At 38.0% G+C, this 23502-nt stretch overlaps 1 protein-coding gene across 1 annotated transcript in view; it reads left to right on the top strand.

The window, feature by feature from the left end:
* The window catches only part of PIGK (phosphatidylinositol glycan anchor biosynthesis class K), a 71309-nt gene that overhangs the window by 3317 nt on the left and 44490 nt on the right, over positions 1 to 23502 (top strand). The window contains exons 3-9 of the mRNA XM_064455323.1: positions 97 to 188; positions 4035 to 4170; positions 5446 to 5557; positions 5903 to 5999; positions 6347 to 6464; positions 7321 to 7431; positions 12224 to 12396. Coding sequence (XP_064311393.1) covers positions 97 to 188; positions 4035 to 4170; positions 5446 to 5557; positions 5903 to 5999; positions 6347 to 6464; positions 7321 to 7431; positions 12224 to 12396 — 839 coding nt within the window. The remainder of the gene's footprint in view (positions 1 to 96; positions 189 to 4034; positions 4171 to 5445; positions 5558 to 5902; positions 6000 to 6346; positions 6465 to 7320; positions 7432 to 12223; positions 12397 to 23502) is intronic.

The following is a 23502-nucleotide window of genomic DNA, read 5'->3' as shown; positions in this document are numbered from 1 at the left end:
GTAATCACAGTCTTCTGATGCAATGTGCTGGGTCAATTTCTATTGTTTACACTATTTAATGTGTGTTGTTTTGTTTTTTTTTCTTAAAAATTCAAGGTGTGTACATCTCGATTCTGGTTTAACTATCGTCATGTGGCAAATACTCTTTCAGTGTACAGAAGTGTCAAGAGACTGGGCATTCCTGATAGGTGAGGGAATCTTGGTGAATACAGTTCCTTGCAAATGTGTTATTGAAGTTCTCTTGTTGTTTGAAGCAGTATAAAAATACATATCTCTATCCAGTTTAACAGGATAAAAGTAAAAAGGAAGGATGTGATCACATCAGTGTATTGAAAAGTACGGCAATATTGTTTGAAAGGAAAAGCATCAAGTTATATTACAAAACTTCAGTTGGAATAGGCTAATTAGAGTAAGAACCTGAGGAGCTATCTGGGCACTAAAATCGGTGAAAGCATAATGTGAAAAATAAATGCATTCAGCAATGACAATATTACTCTGAGATATGGCTTTTGCTATACTTCAATTTCCTTTCAGCACGGAGATGTTAGCAACTCTAGCTGTACTAAAATGTAAAACTTCCGTGTCTGCAACCACACAGAGAGTCTCTAAACGCCCCAAACAAAGCAGCTCCTATATATTGATAGAAGCCTTGAAAAATCCATTTTTCCTGATGTTTTTAGAGAAGCCAGAAGCTTTGTCCATCAAATTGTGCTTCTTTAGCAATAGCACAATGGTTAAAATAGTATCCGTTCTTTGACAACAGGATTGGGAAGGTGAACGAACTGTTCTGAAGTGTCTTTTTGTTGTGTTCCTACTGGAAGTTCTAGGGTATTGGCACAGTTCCATCCAGCTGTTTTGGAATGCAGTTTACTTGTACCAGAAACGTGGAAGCAAGTTTTAGGCACCAACATCCATTGAATAATAGCCTGTATGTATCCACAGGCTCCTATAGAAATCCTGGTGGTCGTGGTTTTTAATGTTGGTTTAAAGGACTGGTAGTTTCTCAAGTATGCCTGCCTAAGGAGGTATGACCCGCTCCATCATTGCAAAATGCATAATCTACTGGATTAAATTTTATGGCATTTTTTTAGTTCAAAACTGTAGTGTCTGGAGTCCCCATGTAGCTTTCACTCAGCTGTGAACGCAGTGGCAGTATCATCCTGTTCCCTGTGTTTATTTTTAAAAAGAAAAGTGTGACTTAGAATCATTAAGGTTGCAAAAGACCTCTAGGATCATCAAGTCCAACCCCCAACCCAACACTCCCGTGTCCCCTAAACCATGCCCTGAAGTGCCATGTCTACACGTGTTTTGAACACCTCCAGGAATGGTGACTCCACCACCTCCCTGGGCAGCCTGTTCCAGTGCCTGACCTCTCTTTCAGTAAAGACCTGTTGGTTTTTGAAAGAGGAGATGTTGAAACCTAATTTTTGGGGGGTATATATCCAAAGGATTGTACTGCCTAAGCACTACGGGCTGAAAGCCACAGAAATACAGCTTGCTGTTTGCACATCTCATTCAGAAGCATCTGTGTTCTTTCCTATATAGTCTTTGAAGCATAGGTGCCCTTGACACTACCTTAGAAATTCTTTCACTACTTCTACCCTTACCTGAGAACTTTCATCTTCTCTGCATCCATCCATCGTCACTATTAAGGTCAAAATAGGCAGCAGTTTTAAAGTACTGCAAAAACTACAGCATGGCTGGACATTTCTGTTGTTCAGTAGCCTGATCTGTTTCTTGTCCATATCCAAAGATCTGGAAATTAATTTCAGAAAACCAGCAATGCTTTAGGCTAAGGTCAAGAATAAGACATTGGGGAAGACCTACAGAGAGCCTATTTTTTCCTCATTTGCAGCAATTTTTACATGGATTTGAGTGGGTTTCTCCCTTAGACAAACTTCTTTCTCTATTTGTTTTTCTTTCTTTGCTGCAAAACTTCATGCAAAATATTGATAAGAATAAAAAACCCCAAACCAACAACAACAAAAAACACCTAACCCCCCAAAAACCACAAATCACATCTTAAAAATAAACATTTATTATGGTTCTTGGGGTTGGGGCTTTTTTTGGAGGGGTTTGTGCGTAACCTCATTTTGAATGGAACTGTGTCAGTTTGGTCGTTTAAATAGATTTGTCATCCAACAACGGAAATGATTTGGAAAAGGATTTGTGGTTTTATAACTGTAAGTTGCACTTGTTTGGTGACACGTGGGCACAGTGCTCCAATTCATAAAAGAAAAGCTCTGCTGAAATAAAAGCTAGAATGAATCTAGACATTCTTTTTGATTCCTGGAATTGTTATGCAGTGCAAGTTTTACATCATGAAAATAGCATCAATATAATATATGGTTAGATTACTTCGGCTGAACAGTTAATCTACAAGTTAACACCTAGCGTGGTTTGCTGCACGTGTGAACCACTTGTACACAGTGGTTTAGTTTAACTGTGGGATATTTCATGTGCTTTTAAGAATCTCATACAGTGTACAAACTTGGTGTGTTTGTGCACCCCTGGCTGTACTACTACTGTGCAGAACCTTTTACTGAGTGAGGTGTGATTATAATTTTTTTTTTAAAGAGACATATTCCTAGCAAAAATACAGTGCTAAGCTGTAGGTCTAGAGAAGGCTTAGTCTGGAATATTCTCTTCTGAGTGTAATACAAAAAATGGGTGTATACCTGAGTGTTTCAGTAAATCTGCAAGGCATATTCAACACTTGCTTCTAACTAATTCCCTTTTAATTATATTCTTTGTTAAAAATAGTTTTGTACTGTTGTGCATGTGTGGAGAAAAAAAATTTCTTCATTTCTTTTTTCTCCTCTGTACTTGCCCTCCTCTGGGTTCTGTCATTGCAGCTTCATATTTATGCCAGCGTTTTATTCCCATTGAAATAATTTACTTTATTTTTGAGGATTTATGCTTATGTTATTTTGGACAGCATTTCTCTCATTTTTTCTGTCTTCATCTTTTTTTTTTGGTGCAGTTTGGAGTGTAGCAGCACTTAATAAAGAATAACTTTACTCTTAAAAGTGCTCATGCAGATGTATAGGTGAACGATGACAAGCACAGGAATGGTGTTTAAATAGCAGGACACTGTTTAATTTATAACTGTATGCCTGAGTGTCTGAATTAGCAGCGTACTTTGCAGGATACAGAGCTTTCCTTTTGTGTAAGCATTGTTTGGGAGAAGGCAAAGATCACAGTCCAGGAGAAACTGTATCCAAGACAGGGTTATCCAAGGAAAGGACTGACTTCACTTTGTTCCGGACACCTCTGGCACGTTCTTCCTAGTGCTAACAGTCTCTAGTGGCTACTTGTTATTTCGTATTTTGACCCAAACCTGACCCTGCCAGGTAAAATATAGATCTTTGGCTGCATGTAATTTGGAACAGCTTTATAATGTGCTGTTTTGTTTGGCTTTTTTTCTTGGTACTATGAAATGCTGGGGTTTTTTTTCCTAGTACTGTGAAGAAGGCAAAATGGTGTCAGCTCACTTGTGTTCTTCAGAAAAATTCCATCAACACAGATAATCGTATAGTAGCGTATAATGTGTAGTATAATGGTTTGAGAAATGTTCAGGAGCTCCTCATTTAATTAAACACTGTCATAATATTTTTAATTGGTCTCTCTGAGAAGGTACAAACAGGCTGGGATTTCTTCTGTGGAGCTGCATGAAATGATTTAGTGCCTCATAAAAATTTCCAGATTTTTTATAAACAGTTCTGCCAGCCGAGGTCCAGGCAAGTCTGCATCATAAAGTTGCTAATGTCAACTACTCTTGTGCTCGTCTTTGGCTTAACTTAGTCCTGTAGGTAAATAACAGCTAGCTGCATTTCCATGCGTGGTATCTTTATAGTAGTGAGGATGTACGTAAGGAAATAGGGTATAACTAAGCAAAGTTTCACTTACAATTCCAGGAATCTTCCTAGTGTTATAAGCTATTGTTATAATCGTGGGACAGTGTTGTTGTAATCTCTGTTTGACTGTTATGTGAAAGTAGAATGGCTGAAATGGTGTTGTCTTATTTTCCATAGTCACATTGTCCTGATGCTAGCAGATGATATGGCATGTAATCCCAGAAATCCCAAACCAGCTACTGTGTTTAGTCATAAAAACATGGAGCTAAACGTCTATGGAGATGATGTGGAAGTCGATTACAGAAGCTATGAGGTAACTGTATTATGAATCATTGGGTCTTTGTTTTTAGTGTTGGTTTAAAGATTTATACAATGTCTGTGAAGTCTGAGGAAGTCTGTCTGTTCACATTACTGGTTTCGGGCTGGGCTTTTATTAGCAACTGATACATTTAAAACACACACCTCCCCCCTTTGATGCTTGGTTTTGTGTTTGAAATTTTTTATACTAGAAATGTGTTGTCTGTTGGCCATTTTAAATACTGAATCTCCACAGTTAAAACAATATATGGAACTCCTTGTATATGCTAGGAACCACACATATTACTGAAATTTCTCTTCTTTGGAAATGGCTGGTCAGTGTCTCATCTTGCAAACACTTAACAGCACTGTGAAGCTTCGGACAAGTGAAATGTTTATTAGGGAGACCTACTTAAATTTCTGATCTTAAGCATATGCTCTTATCAAAATAAAACAAAAGCCATAACCTAATCTTTACTGTAAAGTAATTACAATGTAGAAATTTGCCTTCTATCAAATTTTCATTTTTGTGTAATATTCCTTCAAACAGACAGTGTCTTTACCAGTTGATCTTAAATTGGACATCAATTGCATGGTTTAATACAGCTATATAATAATTACTAAAGTTTATAGGAGCAAATTTAAGTATACAGTAGATGTTTTATATTTCTGAAGCTTTGTATAAAGAAGATACAGCACTGAAATAGAGATATGTTCTTTTTATCATGTTTTTTCCTGAGTATGGATTTGTTGCTGGCATTTGAGCTGTGTACATCTGCGTGAAGAGGAAGTGGTGTTTTATGGGATGTTTTATAATCACCATCCAGATGGGTCTTACCTGATCACTCAAAGACTTGCGTAACCAAAATTGATCTTGTTTTTCCTTTCCTGAGTTGCAGAGGGAACTTAAACTTTTATTTTTCCATGGTAACACACACTAATGTTTAGAGCATTTTGTGAGTACATGAGCAGCTTTGGTAGAATAAAGCTATACACTGACAGGTTTTCAGATCAATGAAAATTATTTAGAAATTATAGTGGTAGTAGACTTATTGGATATAATAAAGCAACAGGCTGGTGTTAGTGGGATGAAATAAAAGGTACCATATAACTGTGAACCTGCAGTAAAACCTTAAACAGAAAACGTCTGTTGATGTAGTTTATACCATGCAATATTGCATCTGGTTAGATACACAGCATATTTTAATGCTTCTTTATTTAATTTATGTAACCCAAAGTTGTTAATCAATATTTTTCTCTTTAGAAAATTACTTTATGCTTCTATTCATAGGTTACTGTGGAAAATTTCTTGCGTGTATTAACAGGAAGAATCCCACCAAGCACACCGCGATCTAAACGTCTCCTTTCTGATGACAGAAGCAATATTCTAATATATATGACCGGTAATTACAGGTTTCTGTGTACAATATATTGATGTTTGTTGTTCAATTGGATGGGCCTGTTTGAAAGCATGAAATCTCATCAGGAGTCCAAACAAACAAAAGGATTTTTCTTCCTTCTTTAGCACGTCATGCTAATTAAGAAAAAAACTGTAAGGCGGTACTTAGCAAGTATAGTTTCCAGTTTAAATGATGTATGTGTAGTGTTCTTACTGTACTTTTTTTTTTTGTTGGAGTCTCTGTGGACAAAGAGAATTGTGTTTGCCTTTTTTTAGAAAAATGGTCAACCAGGCTGTATATCTTCCTTTACCCTACATAGTTCCCTAACTGCCGATTTTTTTCTGTCAGGCCATGGTGGAAATGGTTTCCTAAAATTTCAGGATTCTGAAGAAATCACAAATGTAGAACTTGCTGATGCCTTTGAACAAATGTGGCAGAAAAGAAGGTAAGAAAAAAGCATTATTTAGAGGTTAAATACTGTATTTCACAAATATGCCTGAAGTCTTACCAGTAGGCCTTGCTTACCTTCAGCAGCGATACCATCTGTTGTCCATAAAATTTCATGAAAGTTTGCATTCAGAAAGAAGAGTTTTAATTTTTGTTTTGAGCTTCCTGCAGTTACAGCTGCTCAAATGTATTGCTTTGACTAAACTTGGATTTTACAATCAGTCAGTGTGAACTCTTCTGTTTTGTAGGTTCCTAGCAGCTGTCCTGGTAACTAAAAAGCAAAGTATGTATATGTTCTTTCAATTTAAAGAGAGATGGGTAAGGAGGCTGTTTTATTTCTTTCAGGTACAATGAATTGTTGTTCATTATTGATACCTGTCAAGGAGCATCCATGTATGAACGATTTTATTCACCTAATATAATGGCCTTGGCTAGCAGCCAAGTTGGAGAAGATTCTTTATCAGTAAGTAGATTTTTGTGATCCTGAAGACAATTTTCAGAATGCCTAAGTTAAAAGCACAGGTCCTATTGACTTTTAACTTAAAAATTTCCCTACTAATGGCTGAATGTGTCACGTATTTAGTTGCCAAGTGTGGTTTTGACAGAACTTCTAAGTGTACTTTTCCTGCTTGTTTTTGTGCGCTGTCCCAAAGAACAAGGCTAACGACGGATTTCTGTGCTTGCTGGCTGATTCGTGCATTGCCTAGGAGAGGAAGAAATTTTATGGGAAGACTATTGAAAGATATGTGTGGGGAATATTCAATCTAGGACTCCTTACACTTGATACACAAAAAACATACCCATGATCTTTCACCTGCTGGAATTATATCCCAGCTGAATTACAGAAGGCATGATAGGAGAGCGACCCTAGCCAGTCCAAAATCAGCAGGTCAGGATTACCTGAACCCACACAGTGCTGTAAGATAAGGTGTCTCTCCCAGCCCTGTTTTCCAAGTTCTACGAAGGTCAGGGCAGCCCACAACCCTGTACTGGACCATTAAGAAGAAGGGGTTCCCTGCTTTTTGGCAAACATGCAGATTACCAGGGTATAGTCTAGAAAAATGAAGATAAACTGTATTATTCAGCTTGTCAACAACACGTTTCTTCATGGCTAGTCATTTTCTTTGTGTAATTTGCCTAAGAACAAATTCTTATTTATAGTTCAATATAATGATTTATTCGATTATATATGTACATAAAGATATGTAAATATCTTACATTCAAAATAACTTTTATAACATGCTATTATATTCTGTTCCCTCTCCTAAATATTGAGTTCTCCTGCAAATGCCCGGTAACTGCTGTGTGTTTTTTTTAAGCATCAACCTGATCTTGGGATTGGCGTTCATCTTATGGACAGATACACATTCTATGTGCTAGAATTCTTGGAAGAAATTCATCCAGCCAGTCAGACAAATATGAATGACCTAGTAAGTAGAATACTCAACATTCATGAATATGCTAATGACTTTAAGAGTTTCAAAACTAATTTATCTTGTCTGTAGGGTTCTCCAAATGCTTTTTGTTCTCCTGCTGTTTCTCTCGGAAGAACCTTTGGGGGGAGTGTCTTTTTGCCATTATTAAATGGAGTCATAGCGTAACAGTTTAAGGATTGTTCTCAGTGTGAAAGTGGTTTGCTGGCTACAGAAAAAAAATGAACCAAAATTAGCCAGATTATTTTTTAATTCATTGAAAAATTAATAAAGTATTCATTAAGTACTCATTTCAATAGAATGAAGTATTTGCGTGTGAAAAATGAAAGTAGGAAGCTTCTAAAAATCAGCTTGGGTAGCAGGCACCTTGCAGATGTGGAAAGGCAGCCATTGGTATTGTTTTGCAAAGGTGATCAAGCAGTTCGAATTCTATCCATGCACTCACAAATACCTGCAGAGACTAATTTCTCTGTATATCTGCTTAGATTCCAGAGCAGGATGTGTCCAAATCCATCAGTGTTTGGAGTTCATTATTATTAATTGTAGCTTTCATGTACGAGTCAGGAAGCGAAAAAACCCCAACCAGATAACCTGTGATAAAATTTATGAAAATGCCTCTATAACAGTTAGACGACATAAAAAGTAACCATATTTTATTTACTCTGTTAACCCTTTATATCTGTTCCAGTACTGGTTTCATTGTAGTAATACGTGATGCTTTGGTGCCTTGTAGCTGTAAATCCTGACATGCTGTGTCAGTGATCTAAGAGCCACCACTTAGAGAACACATTGTCTTTGATTAATTTCTGTAAAAGGAGCAGCTGGTGCAAAGTTTTATGCCACCCTCTGTCTACAGAGGATGGCGTTAGCCTGGCTGCTGCACGTGTAGTAGGATTCACTCTAAACAGCCCACACTTGACAGATTTTATGTTGATACAGAATTGATTCAGTGACTAAGATTCAAGATTCTTTTACTACCATGGGAATGAAATCCTGTCCTATAATTTAATACCTTCTGATCACGGGATACAGATAACTTCAAAATAAATATTGTAAAGAAGAATATGCAAGTTCTTTATTGATTTAAGTACCTTCTTCTAGGCAGTTCATTCAGACAGTTCTACTCTGTTCAGTAAGTCAGAAAATGAATTGGTGTTAAAAAAAAAGTCATAAAAAAAGAACAGTGGTTTCTACTCTGTAAGACACCACCTGAGGAGTGGTATAACTGGTCTAGCCAGCTAGATATTAATCCAGTTGTTGTGAAAAATATAGAAAACTTGTAAGCTGGCCAAGTAGTTTACGTTTTGAGCTCTTTGGAGAAGGTTCATAAACATTCTCCCTTGCGTTTTTGTTTTTACTTATATGTCAAATATGCAGGAAGAGCTGTGAGAAGTTATCCCATACTGGTAAATTCCTTACATCATGTAAGTCATCTGATCATGTGTTGATCGGCTTATTTCTGCTCTGGGAAGAGAAGCGAATGGACCCAAATATATCATGATTTGTGATGATTAGGTACTGAGTCATAATATGCACATGTTTCAGCAAACATGACCCCTTGATTTTGAGTTAGTGCTTTTCAGGCCTTCATCTAAGAGTTCCAAAATGACATACGGTTAGTCCATGGTAAAGGTTATAAGCCCATTTATTTGCCAACAGTTATAGGAGATACCTTGGCACTGGAATGTACTGTTAGTGTTGTGCTGGTTTAAGAACAAAGACCTACTGCTTATCCAAGTCTGATTTTTTTAAAATTAACGCTTTCCAAACTCAGGATAACATATTAAGTGGCTCACTAACTAGCTTTAAAATTATTAGTCAATGTTTAGTTGTTTGATCTTCTGATATGCTAGATGCCTGCTCTTTTAGAAGTGCTGTGTATTTGTTACACTGCTTCTATCCCATCACCTTTTTATTTTCTCCAACTGCTCTTAAAACAGCTTCTCTTCACTTCCACCTATGATTTGGATATTGCATTCCTGCAAAGAATGAGACATCTTTTTTCACAATTCACTCCACCTACTCCCCACCTGCTCCATCTGTGTTGCTAAGGGATAGCATAAAGCTGTGCAAATGACTGACTTTCAGTTTGATCACAATTCCAAAAAAGTAAAGACTAAATTGAAATGTCACCCATTTGAACTTCTAAAATAAGATTCCAATATATTTCTAGATGAGATATAATTTGCCATGAAATAGCTAAAAATGTTGTTAAGAAAAGTCAAGATAACAAAGTTCCCATTTTGGGGAATTGTTTGGCTTTATTTGAGTAGTATCTTATTTTTAAAAATTTGGAATAATTAGACACATGAACAAATGTGTTTCATTTAGCCAGCATTTGCCTTTTCTGTTTTTGTCAGAAGACTTCAGTTATTAGTGTTAGTCTGCTGTGGTGTAATTGCAGTCTTTCTTTTCTCACACTGGTACTGGATAGGTAGGTTATTGATACTGAAGTCTTCTTAGGGCCACTGCACATTTTTGTTGAAGGTTCATCTCAACATCTTATGGTAATAAATTGTTGTGGGACAGGTAAGAAATAGTTGGGTGCAGTGTCAGTTGCCCACTTGCAGTGCTGATGCCGTTGTTTTGGGACACTTACACTCTTGAGAGCTTGGAAGAGAGACTTAGTGGTATAATTGCAGCACAGATTTATGCATCAGAAAGGAGGGTTAAAACACCTAGCTTTTGTAGCTTACTTGCGAGACTTAGTTTTCAGGTTTGTGCCCTTAGTTGGCGCAGAGCTGAAGAAAATTGCATTCTGGTGAAACTGAAATTTAAGAAGAGGGTTTGTGTGCGTTGACAAGTGGCTTTGTATGGGAAGCGCTATGCTGATGAGTCTAGTTCATTTTCACTTCACAGGGAGGATAACAGATTTGATCAGCCCCTATCTTTTCTTTAGCAGCTGTGGGATACTCTGCCAACAAAAGAGTTGGGAATCATTAAAAAGAAGCTCAGTGCATACATGTGCTTGCATGCCTCAGCTAAGGTAAAAGTTGAAGTGAGCTGAAGTCTCCCTGGACCAGCAGCCTAATGCTGTACGCTTACAGGCTTAGACAAAAAAGACAAGGTGTGAAAGAGAAACTGTAATGGAGCAGAAGGGAGGAATGAGGAGATAGAATCTGTCCTCTGTTAAGAAAAGTCAAGTATATTGTTTCCTCTCTGGGAAACTTTTTAAATGCAAGGCTCTGTTGTCCTAAGAGAAGGAGCCACACAAGCCTGTGCATTTTGTGTCAGGCTGAGCACAGAATTTCTGCTAGGAAGTATGGACTGAAACTCATAGGTTTTGTCAGTCATGATCTGGGATAATTGAGGCTAATTAGGACCTGTGGTTTTGCCCTAAGAGTGCAACCTTCCAAGAACTGACCCATGATGTAATTAGGTATCTGAGCTCTAGACCCAGTGACTGATGAAACTGTTTCTGAAAATGACTTGGAGAATTTAAGATTAAGGAAGATGACCACCCATGTCAAGAGCATCCTTCATAGTCCTGTGCATTAATCTGTTCCATTAAATGTTAGGTGTTGCTGGAGTGTGAAAGGACTCGCATAACCCGCACGGTTAGCGGGTGGTCTGTGGGTTGCGCGTGAGACAGTTGAATGGACAGTGACATTTGCTCATGAAACTGTCTAGCAGGGATTCGTGCCTAGCTGCTGTGTCTAGCAGGGCTGTGTGTGTGGTTGTGAAGTGCCTTTTAATGATTGAGAAATGAACTCAGCTTTCCAATCTCGTCAAGGAGGCTAGAGAGAGTGAGGTCTTGGGCTGCATTTCATGGCACTTCAAGCTATGTAGCATTATTAATAAAAGTAGAAGCCAATTATTATTTGTGTTACATTATGTGCATTACGAGATCCCTTGAAATAAGGAATCTGTCCGGATGGGAAATATTAGAGATTTTTGTGGTAGGACTTGTGCAAAAAGGCATTGTGCTCAAACTGCCTTGAATATCTGCTGGGTACATATCAGTCTTGTTATTTAATAGGCATGCTGTCCTGTAAGATATTGTAAATGCTACAAAAAATCTGCCACTGTTACGTCCACTTATTTTCTGCAAATGTACCTTTATATAGAATTGAGTCCACTGAAAACAGTTCGTTAGTGCTGTTCTTGTCTTCCAGGTGTTGTAGTGTGTGCTGGATTTAGTGGATCTAATATGTAGACAAAAAGCATAGGTAAAATAAATAATAAGGTATTTAGAACTAATTTGTAGGTTTTACAGGATGTCTCTGTGAACTTACTGAACATAAAACACCTTTGATATTTGAGGATCCTAATTCTGCATTAATTTGCAGACTATAAACTAGAAATAAGACTAAGAGGTTTTTTTTTCTTTCAAATCAAAATGTAAATTCTTGCTTCTTTATGAAGCCTTTACTACTAGCTGCTTCTCAAGGCTTGTTTAATCTTGCCTGCCTCCCTTTGGTAAATATGAAGAATTTATATCCACTTGTGCTTTTGGGAAGGTTATAGCAGCATTGCTGCATCTATATTCAGAAATACTTTTGTGAATTTAATCAGTTACATGTAATTGATGGTTGACTTTCGCAGAAGCATTTCTAAACTCAAACAGTGTAATTGTGAGGGTAAAGGTTTCTGAAATGTATAATCAAGATGTTTATGCTTTTTAATGTCTTTATTCAATCTTTTTTTTTTCTCAGCTGTGGAGGTTGTACTGAAATTAATGCAAGTTATGTGTGGCATATATCCTTCTTTTTATAGCGATCTCATTTTGGAAGGTATATGACTACTGATGAATGAAGGACAGGACATGATTGTCCATCTTGGTTTCCAGTTTCAGGTCTGTCCAAAAAGTTTGTGCGTTTCCACACCTGGGCACCGAACTGATCTCTTCCAGCGAGACCCGCAAAATGTTCTGATAACAGACTTCTTTGGCAGTGTGAGGAAAGTGGAAATCACGACAGAGACAATTTCTTTGGACGGTGACTTAGCTGGTTTTGAAAGCAAGTAAGTAGTCATTATTTTGACTTGATTTGTAAAGCTCTGCCACAGAAACAAAGTAGTCATACAGCTGTCAAGGAAAGAACTACTCTGATTTCCTGTAATTTCTTGCAAAGAATCAGGGAGTTAGTATGGACCTGCTACTACTGGTAAAGTTGGTGTTTGTCAGCTGAAAACTTTGTCTTATAAATAAATACTGCTAAAGACCAAGGCATGGATGTCAACAACAAAAAAAGACTAGTCTAAAATTTTTTCTTCCTTAACATTTCTGCTTTAAGGTGCAGAAACATTTTGTTATTGTAGATTTCTACTTGTAATAGCTTAGTCCCTCAGATAAGCTCTGAGTATAAGCCATCAGATCGATGTTTCATAACAACTAGCTTTTCAGTAAATGCTTTTTTTTCTGTTCTGTGAATTTTCTGGCTTTTGAGATTAACTGTCCTGAGAATTTCTGTTGCTGAGATGCAGCGATTCATTTGAATAAAACTGCTGGTGCAAGTTCATTGATAGAAGTTGTAGCGGGGCTTCGGTTACTTTGCGGATGAAGAAAGGATTAAAAACTACTTTGTATTTTTGGTATTCTGTTGCCACCTATTGGGAACATGTAAAGGAAGATGTGCTTGTACTGTGGAGTTTATTTAGCATTGTACTTCCATTTCTGTTGCATCTTTTATGTTTCATCATACTGTCCTCTAGGAGGGAAAAAAAAAGGATTGAAATAGTCTGCTATACTAGGGATGAAATATTTTTCAACCCTTAAATTTACACAAATTATTTTCTACCTGTTGTTTACCATTGCTCAAATCAAAGAATAAGTTAGTGGATAACAGTTTTGTTAATTTTAAAATAGTCAGGGGAGGTTTGGACTGGATATTAGGAAGCATTTCTTTACCGAGAGGGTGGTCAAACCCTGGAACAGGCTTCCCAGAGAGGTGGTTGATACCGCAAGCCTGTCAAGTGTTTAAGAGGCATTTGGACAATGCCCTTAATAACATGCTTTAACTTATGGTCAGCCCTGAGTTGGTCAGGCAGTTGGACCTGGATCTTTGTAGGTCCCTTCCAACTGAAACAGTCTGTTCTATTCTAAAGATAACAGTAACTCTAGTCCTCGTAATTAAAAATATCCTTTGGGTTTAGGGTATTTTGTATTTTATTTTGTACTTTATTTTTGTCTGTATCATATGTGTTAGTACTAACCATATATATCTTAAGCTAATTCTGTGACTTCTTAGTTTAGAATAGTATTTAGTGACACTAAATTTGTTTTTTCTCTGAACAATAAAAAAGCTTTTGGCAAATAACAGACATTTTGCTGGTCAAAAACCATGATGAAAACTTAGCTATGCAGGTTTCTAATTTTCAGACAATTAAAAGGAGAAATAGGTTTTGGATTACTTCACTGGTCTGAAATGGGAAATGACTGGTTGGGATTTTCAGCTTCTATCTTTTGAGTTGTTTGGTGCCTTTCTGTCTTTGACTTAGTGAGGTTTGCTTAGGTGTCAGACACACTGCTGAACTGGACACATGGAAGCAATGTTGAGAAATGGGCACTCATGCGCAGAGAGGAATGTTATCCTTGTGAAATGTTCTGATAATTAATGAAAGGTGTATCACATTATCATGGCAATTCCAGTTAACTTAAATCTGTGAAAATGGAAGGGATGGGAACATGCTGGTTTAATAGCTAAATAGTTCTGCCCTAGCTTGAGAGAGTCTTTGGGAACGTGTACACCTTGGAATGTAAGCACACAGTAGCAGCTGCCTCATGCTTAATATATATGACCATTTTAAAGTGGTCTCATGTAAAACATTAAGTTATTCATTGCACTGTATTCGGATCAGTTTTCCAAAAATATACTTCAGTTCTCAGTTTCTTGTCACCACTTTGGAGGAGTTTATAGAGCGTGTGTTTTCAGGGGAGAAGAAAGTATGGACTTGTAGAAAAGTCCTGGAAAATTGTAGTATAGCTGTATAGATAGCGATGTGGAGTGCTTAATAAATGCCTTAAACAGAATTCTGGTATGACAGAGATTGGTTTCACTACAACAAATTTAAGAATTATGGCTTGAAATGAAGTTAGTAATTAAAAATGTTAATGCTTTTAAAAAATGCAGTTTGGGAGAGTCTGCTCAGCAAGAGCTAGTTACTCTGGTTTTATATAAAGAATATAATAAATATTACACAGATCTATTTTTGAGGCTGTTAAGAAGTCAGAGCACTTCACAAATTATGTGATCTTTGAATAAATACTACCCAGATTGTCCCAAATTAATGTAAGAGTGACCCTTGAATGAAAGAATGTGAGTGCATATTCATAACTTCTCAGTGTTAGTTAAACCATTCTGTACCTTTTGGGAATGTGGTGGTTGTTGATGCCCCAGATTGCACTCGTGTATAAAATAGCTAGGGAAAGACAGGGCTAGCATAGCCTGGTTTATTCTTTTTGGTGTCATTGGGAGAGATCTAAACCAAGCTTCTTGAAAAATGAATAATTCTGCCAAATTAGTAATGAATAATCTTGCTCATGCCTAATATTGTTTTAAAAGCGTTTGTGAAGAGGAGAAAAGTCATGTAGAATTGAACTTGTGCCCCTTCAGGGTTTGCAAGAGGTATTTACCAGGAAGTATCTGATAGATCGCAAATATATATTTCTAAACCAAATTTTGATGTATTACATTGGTTCCTGAGTGTGTAGATTGTTTTTTATTCTGACAAAATCTGTGCATAATCTTAAGTCTTTTCCTTTTTATGTATTGCATTTCAGGTACTTTTTTTTTTTCCTAAAAGATAATTCGTGGAGATTTTGTTGGTTTAATATTTGAGGTAGTCTCTTGTCTTCATTCCTTTATGAATAATTTCCTCTTTATCTTCCCACAAAAGCTTCATACCTTTTTCCTTTTACACACTGGTGGCAGTAGAATGCTACAGAATATTCGTGTCATGGAGCATAACCAGAAAATGAAATACAGATTTCAACTCTGACGCAGTCTTAAGTAGTCTGTGGTAGATCTGATTTGTTTGTTTTAAAATTGCAAGTGTCATATGTGCAGACAAGGGCATTAAAAAAAAAAACCAAACAAAAGAGATGAACCAAGGATTACACAGATAATGGGTAAAGAAGATGCTGTCACGTGAGGCATGAGCATGTATTGGGACCGTACTGCTGGCAGACTGTTCATCTCACCCATTGCTGTGACTTTGCCAAATCTTTTCAATAGAAGTTTGTTCTTTTGTTACACAATTGCTTAGCAATGGCTTCGTAATACGGATCCAGTCCGGAGGCCAGCGTGAGCTATCGCTGTGCAACCAGATCAGAACTGGCAGTTTCATGTTGAGCACAAGCCGTGACACTTAATGAGTGAGGCCTTTGAAGTCTCCTTTGGCTTTGGCTGAGACTCATACAAAGAACAACTACTAATTAACCAAAAGAAGAGACTTTCTTTCTATCCACATAGTAGTAGGTGAATATTTGTGAGTAAAAGCTTTAAAAAATTAAAAGAAGAATCCTCTGCTGTTCCCTTTCTTCACAGCAGTTTCAATCTAAGCTATGTTCACTTCAAAGGGCTTGTTCTGCAGCTGCCGCAGTCCTGACTGGGTTTGTAGCTGCCAATTTTAGCAGAAAACCTGACAGTCTAGGGGTTTGGGGGCTTCAGCTGACTGTACTTTGTCTAAATCCCCATGAAAGTGCAAAAAGTAAACCTTAAGGAGTAGAAGAAATCCTGCTTCTTTGGAGAGCCTTGCAGAGTTTAGTACACCTAATAAATTAGGAGTGTCTCTCTTAAACTTGGATTGTAACTCCACAGCCAGTTGGAACACTTACTGCTTTTCAGCTCCTGTCATGAGGAAAAGATGTGTATCAGCAGAAAGCGTTGGTAAAAATTGGGATGAATATTTCTCCTGAGGGTAGTAAGAAGTGAATTAAAGACAGCATCATATAAAACCATCCTAGTTTCATTGCTTTTGAGAATTGGGCTTCATATTTAATAGTTCTGTTAAGAAGAATTGTGGTACTACTGGCAGGGACTGTTTTCCTAAAAATAAGTAAATTGGCCACTTGTGTTGGGAAGAATGCTTGTGTAAGAGAGTAACTGTGAGTAATTGGTTCATTTGCAGTATGTTAACAGCTTATGTTCTCTCAGTCTATTTTTTGTGTGTGTGTCAGTGTCTCTTTTCTCTCTTCCCTGTCCCTTCTTCTTGTCCACCAGTTATTTTCAGTTTGATGTGCTTAAAAAGTGACGCTGCTGGTGTGTGTTCCTGAATCCATGGGGATGCTCTTTGTGAACCAATAGGTAATTTGGCTGGCTGGTAGAAGCTGTTCAGCTCAGCGGGCTTTTCTTAAAGTAAAAAAGGCTGGGTTTGTTCTGAGATCAACAAGTTCATTTTTCACAAGGTGCCTCAGAGTTGTAGTTCTTTTAAATTTTATAAGTAATTTTTAGTACTAATTCCGAAATTTCTTGTTCTCTGAGAAATTCCCAGTTCTCGTTCGCACCTTGATTTGGTGTTATGTCAGGGACAGATTTACGCCAGCTTCTCCCCCCCCCCCCTTTGTATTTTCTACCTACTCTTACGCGGAGGCTTTTGAAGATCGGGGTGGCTGTGTTTGTTCTGGTGGCTCTGCCGTGCGGCGGTAGGCCGGGGCTGGCCCCGGGAGCTGCAGGCGGCGGGGCCCGGCGGGGCCCGGCGGGGCGGGAGGCGGGGCCCGTCCGGTCCCGTGCCGGCGGGCGCCGGCAGGTGGCAGCGTTGGAGCGGGCGAGCCCCGGCCCGGGCCGCCCAGTGGCGCTGGGCGAGGGACGGGGCGGGCGGCGTGAGCGGGGCCCTGGGGGGACCCCCACCCCCCGAGTGGTCAGTTTGCGAATACTGTTGCTGGGGTGGGAAAGAAGGAGGTGAACTGTTGTTGTTTGGCGTGAATTCGAGGGGATAATGCAAGATTTTTGTTTTATCTTCCGCTTCTCCCACTGGATGGCAACCTTGTGGAGAGCTAATGCACTTCAGCTTCAGAGTAACGTGTAAATAGAAAAAGCACTTATAAATTAGCAGGCCTCCACTTACCTGTGTTGAATTGAGAGTGGGATTATGAAGCTGTTAACTCCAGGTAGCATTGTTTTTCTGGAAGCATCTTTGGATGTATTTAATAATTTTCTTTTCATGAAACACACTAATCAGCTACACCTGTAGTATATAATTTCCTCTAACGTCTTGCCATTAGAGCAGAATGCATTTGTAAGTCTGGATTTTTCGATCCGTGTATGTTTCTATAGCCTACAAGTAATGAAAAAAGATGGGTGCACTAATACTTGTTGTCAAATATTATTGGTATATTTCTTAAAGTATTTTGTAAATATGTTTGGTTTTTCTTGGCTTGCCTAGAGACAGATCGATATATACATATGCACATACATATATGCTCCTATACCTGTTAGCGTAAAAGAACTTTTCAAGGTAATACACCTAAAATTAACATGAACGTTATAGTAGGAGAAATTACATAGGAGGGTACAATTTCATTCATATAACATCAGTATAACATAAATAAGGACGACTGACAATATCAAAAGGAACTGCAGGTATAAATTCTGTTGGGAGGACTTCAAGTACACTGAAGTGTTATGCGTAGTAATTACAGTCCATATTTAGCAACGTATTTTAAAAAGCAGCTTTGAACAATATATTATTTGTTCATTTGAAAGGATGTTTTTGACCATATTTTTTGCCAGATTTTGGTTTTTTTGTAAGAAAATAGGTTTTGTTGCAAAACTATAGCTCATGAGTCAGATTTTCTTTGGTGTTGGATGATTTTTCCCTCTTCCTCCAACTTCTAGTGGGGTTTTGTGTGGCATCCTGCATTTCTTCTATGAGAAATCTTTGACTGTTAGTACCAGGTTGTGCTTCTATTGTTTCACATTGTTTTTCGTAGAACGCTACTTTGCTGAACCTATATATAGTTATTCTTACATACAATTTTAATAGGTTTTGACATCAAAGCAAACCTCTTGGTCTGCAGAGGTGCTGTGAAGCACTTGCGAGTCTATGGCAATATTTTTGTGAACTTAAGCTTTTGAATCAAGTCCAGAAGGTACGTGTTCTTCATAAGCGACTTGCATATGCCAATTGACTTATACATATAATATTGTTAGGTAGCAGACATGTCTAAAATTGTTGCATGGCAGATTTAGAAGGAGATCTTAAGTAAATCTAGTAGATGTTGGCATCATCTAGATGCTGAGAATATCCAGAAATCATAGGGTGTTCAGTCTAGGTTTTTAATTTTGTTTTCCTTTCCCACTCCTTTTTACACCTTTCCTATGTAGCATTCTTACTTTGTCTCATTATTTCTTCTTCACCTCTTCTCCCTTGTGTGGTCTTTACCTGCTATTATTTTTGCAGCTGAGTGGGGTGCTCTATAATTCTAGTCTCCTGAAGTGCTCGTTAGTCTTTCTAGCACCCTTTATGTGGAGGTCTTGGCTTGATGATCCTGCTTTGCTGTCTGGGTGCTAAATACAAATTAATGTCTGTTCTAACAGTTACTTCTGTAGTTGTGTACTGTATGCCACTGCTCAAGAAGGCCATGCAAACAGCTGTAGTATTTGGCATAAGTCTGACCAGGAAATATTTTAATGTAATTTTAGCATGCTCTCAGCACTATGAGATAGCATGATAATTTCAATAAAAGTCTATCACTATTATTTATTTCCTGTCAAAAGTACCAGAGCTGCTGTTGATGTTTGTTAAGACATACTTTTTGTGTGACTAAGAAGAAAATCTCTAGGAGGCAGAAAAATGGGGGGCAAAGAGCAAACAGGCAGCTTGGAAGAGTGATTAGGGGGCTGTTAGGTCTTTGGAATTTAGTGGCCAAGCATACGTTAGCATTCCTTATGCCCCAGAAATTAATCTGGGCACATAACTATTAAGTCTCTGGGGCTCAAGCAACATTACTGTTTTTTTTGATATGGTATTAAGGCATATGCAAATGCTCTTAGTCCTTCCCTGTTTTAATGTTGTGAAAAAGCTTACGCTTGTTTTTTTGAGTGCCTGAGGGATTACCTTCCAGATGGTCAGCGATTTCTGCCACTGAAAATTCATGTCTTGTCCAGAGCTGTGAGGAAGAAAGGGGCATTCTGCCTTCATGACACATTTATATAACTGATGGCTGGAAGACCATACAGGGATCTCTATTTGCATCTCCCAGCCCTCCCAACAGGACAGACTTTTCTCAAGTCAGGTGTTTGGTGGACCAAAGCTCTTGTCATAGAGGCTATTAAATTTATTACTTAAATAGAAGTCCTTGAAGCCCTATTGTTGATTTTGGTAAGCTGCCTGATGGTCTGGAAGATAGTAAGATGTTTCCTTGCACTGCTTATTTCTGAAGGCTCTGCTACACTCAGAGAAGTTATGCTTCATAGGGAGCATACTAAGGGCCCTAGTTCTTCAGCAAAAAAGTGAAATGTGAGTTGTGAGAGAAGAGCTGAACTCCAAAATAATCACTGCATTATTGCTAGGCATCTCTTTTCTATCCAGTTAGCTGTTTGAATAGACTAGTGCAAATTTCTGGCAAAACAGGAGAGCAAGAAAGTAAAAATTGCATCAAAGGATGGAAAGAAAACTGGAGGTAATTTACAAAAGGCGATTCTAATCACATAAAGAAGTGGATTTACAGATGGCTTGCTGAACACTGTTTAATATTACTTTACAAAATGAGATTGTTTTTTGTGCTTGGTCAAGGGTATCAAATCTATAGAAACTGTGGGAGGGGAAGTAACAGATGCTGAATATGTCTACCAAAGTGCCCAAGTTACTGCTAAGATTATTGTATGAAATTTGTAGGTCAGCAGAATATTATCTCTGTGGTAAGATTGATCTTTCAGGAGAAGAAAGTAATTCTATAAACAAAGAACTTACTGCAAAATGGAACTTACTCAGCATTTTTGCAGGTAGGAGACCATGATTGCACAGAAGGTTGGTGTTGGTAAATACCAGAAGAAACAAACAAAAGGTAATGAAACACAATAGTGTGTTTGGTATCTCCTGAAGCTGAAAAAGAAAAAAAGAGGAAAGTGAGATACAAAGGGAGTTGGAAGAATAACTGTTAAGGGGTTGGATATGCTGTAGTGTCTTTCGAATCTTAGCAAACTTAATTCCGTTGTCACCAGTTACTGTTCAGATGTTTCTGGAGCTGCAAGGGAATATAGTGGCAACTGTGGATGTTCAGCTTTCATAGAATGGTGACAATCCACCTCCGTTGTGCCAGTTACTGTTAAAAAAGCAAGAGTAAATTGGCCATAACTTTACATAACATTGAAAGACAACTAAAAAGCCTGAAAACACCTTAGTCATCTGCCTAGAGGTCAAATCTAACTTGGAACATATAGACAGGCAGAATTTCTCTTTCGTGAAATGAACGTGTATATGTGTAGAGGCGTGTTCATATTTTGTAATATAGCACTAGAATTTATTACCACTGAAAGCACTATATTCTCATATCATAAATGGAACAAATGTATTTTCATTGCAAACTGAAATTACTATGTTTTTTATAGCCAAACTATATTTATGTTTCTTATGGATGCGGGAATAGTTCAAATCATAGGATTTCCAAAAAATATAAATTGAAACCACCAGTATTGTTTAGGGAATAGCATTCTGGTGTCTGGCAGGAATGAGGATATAGAAGCAAATTTGGAGAGGGAGAGTGCTTTTCCATGCCATCCCTGCCAAGAGTTCAGGCATGAATAGTTCAATCCAGTAGTTCCCAAGAGAAGGCAAGATCACAGTGGGGGCTAGGATTTCCTTTCCTATGGGTAAGGGAAGAATAAATGTTGAGTATTGGTATTCACAGTTGCTTTAGCATGAGTTCCTTGAATTATATGATAGCTATTTTAAGTTCTGTTCCTACTGGTTAAGAAACCCTGTTGCTGAAGTCTAGCTGACCTACAAATTTATTCCAATACAAAGGGAATGGTTGATCAGACACTGAAAAAATTGACCATGTTGCACCTTCCTCCGGCCTCTTGTTGCTGGATTTTTAATTTTACAGTGGTATTTTCTGTGTAATTCTCTGTGTAATTGCTATGTAAAAAATACCAAAAAAATCAATTCCACAGGGACCAGATGTGGAGGAAAAGACTGAATAATACTGGCCATGTACGATTTTAGACATTCTGATCAACAGATAAGGAAGACTGCTAATATTTTAGAATAATCTTCAACAGATTATAATCTTTAAATTGATGGTATCTTTTCTCTGTTATTTTGTTTCTTATCTCAATATTTTAAAAAAATTATTAGACTATTGGTTTTCCAGTCATGAATGATAAATGGCAGATGTTTGGATGCACACAGCTTCAGAAGGTGTGTGGAAGGGTATTTGTAGGAGTGGGCTTCCTCTTGTTCTTATTCTGCAAGAAGTTTGAACTCACATTTTCCATTAGGAATCTGAGTACCCCCATCAAGTAAACCATTACTGAAAGTGGTTTTGCTGGCCTGGGACATTGCATGTTCTTAAGCCAAGGCTGGCTCATTTATTCTGCTTAGAAAAGCCAAATTGGCTTGCAGAGTAAGCCACTAAAATGTGTATCCCACATTACGTATCCATACCGTAGCTGGTCCCAGGTAGTTTGTTAGTCTGTGTAACTTGTACTCTGCTGGCACCGCAGACCGTGCTGCCCTCGCTGGGAGGGAGATTAACTGCAAGGAGAGAACAGATGGTCTTTCTGCTCCTCACTGAGGGCACCGTATCATGGAGGGGGCAGAGTTAATCTGTGGCTAGGATGTGCTAGCCAGGGTGGCTGAAGGCGTCCTGCTGGACTGCACGACTTGCTTTCCAGTTTGCGCAGGCCCCATATGGGCTCTTAAGAGGACAGGCGGGCTGTGGCTGCGTGGTGCCAATATGTTTTCCCCATGGCTGCCTTCCTGGAGCTGCAGTCCAGGGCGACAGTTCTGCTGGCAGAAGCTTTCCTAAACTAGGGACAAATCTGGCTTGCAGATTATACATCTGAATTTCCTCCTGAGCAGCACAGCGCTCTGAAGGCTAGGAATGGTTAGATTTTCTATGCAGTCGGAAAGATTACTTGAGTGTAAACTGCATGAAAGAAGCAGATAAGGGTATGTTTTTCCTGTAGTTCCACAGTAGCTATTTAAATTTGACAGGTGAGGTGGTGCATTATAATATTATAATTATATTAAATAATTTGAGTGAGATAAAAATCAGAAAGGGTTACTTGTATTTCTGGATGATTTTGGGTCCTGTGTTGCCTGCAAGTGAGACATGTTGCCATAGGCATGTTTCAGCTGCTCTAAAATTTCAGTAATATTTTTCTGTTTGAAATAGTAGGAAAAAAGTTACATCTCTACATATTTAGCAATTTAGGACTCAGTTTGTGAGAATATAACGAACCCTGTAGTTACTGTAAGGTTTATCTCAATTTAACTGTAACATAATATTTAAGCTTCATAGTTCCCCACTGACTAGTATTTTTTTTTCTGTTGGTTACTTAAGAGTCTGAACCATGACTTCCTGCTAGAATAAAATAGGAATGAAGACTGCTTGCTGTAGGTCTAAATTTTATCTGGGGAATTGGAGCAGAACAGCCACTAAGTGAAACTGCTCTAAATCTCAGCCATAGAGGACGTAACCTCTGTTTCTTCCTTAGCTGTCAAATAGAGTGCCCTAGTTCCTTTTTCCTTTGTGTGTGGTTTCCCTCTGATACAGTTTTTACTAATAGGTACTTTATTACAAAATATTCTGAGCTGACTTCTATCTTAATAGATGCTTAGGAGCTTTTACAAATATCTCCATAAAAATATATGGTGTATCTGTAAAACAGATAAATCTGCACTCTGCTGTAATGTTTTAAAACCGGAAACTGTGTATGCGCACAAGAAATATGGTTAGATGGAAAATTGTCCTTAAAATAGAATATTTCTACATGGTTTGCAAACCTAATGGCACTATTAAAAAATATTAGACTGCATATTAATCTGTGGGTTTATGAAGTAATTTAGGAAGCACAGGAGGAAGTATTATGTTAGTTGTGGCAGGAAGACTTCAGATGCCATAGATTCAAAGGTAGTTTATGTCAGTGGTCGCTCTAAATATTTCATAGTAATAACTGTTGT

The sequence above is a fragment of the Phalacrocorax carbo genome, chromosome 6 (assembly GCF_963921805.1).
Source record: "Phalacrocorax carbo chromosome 6, bPhaCar2.1, whole genome shotgun sequence".
NCBI lineage: Eukaryota > Metazoa > Chordata > Aves > Suliformes > Phalacrocoracidae > Phalacrocorax > Phalacrocorax carbo.
This window is presented reverse-complemented; position numbering and strand designations above follow the sequence as displayed.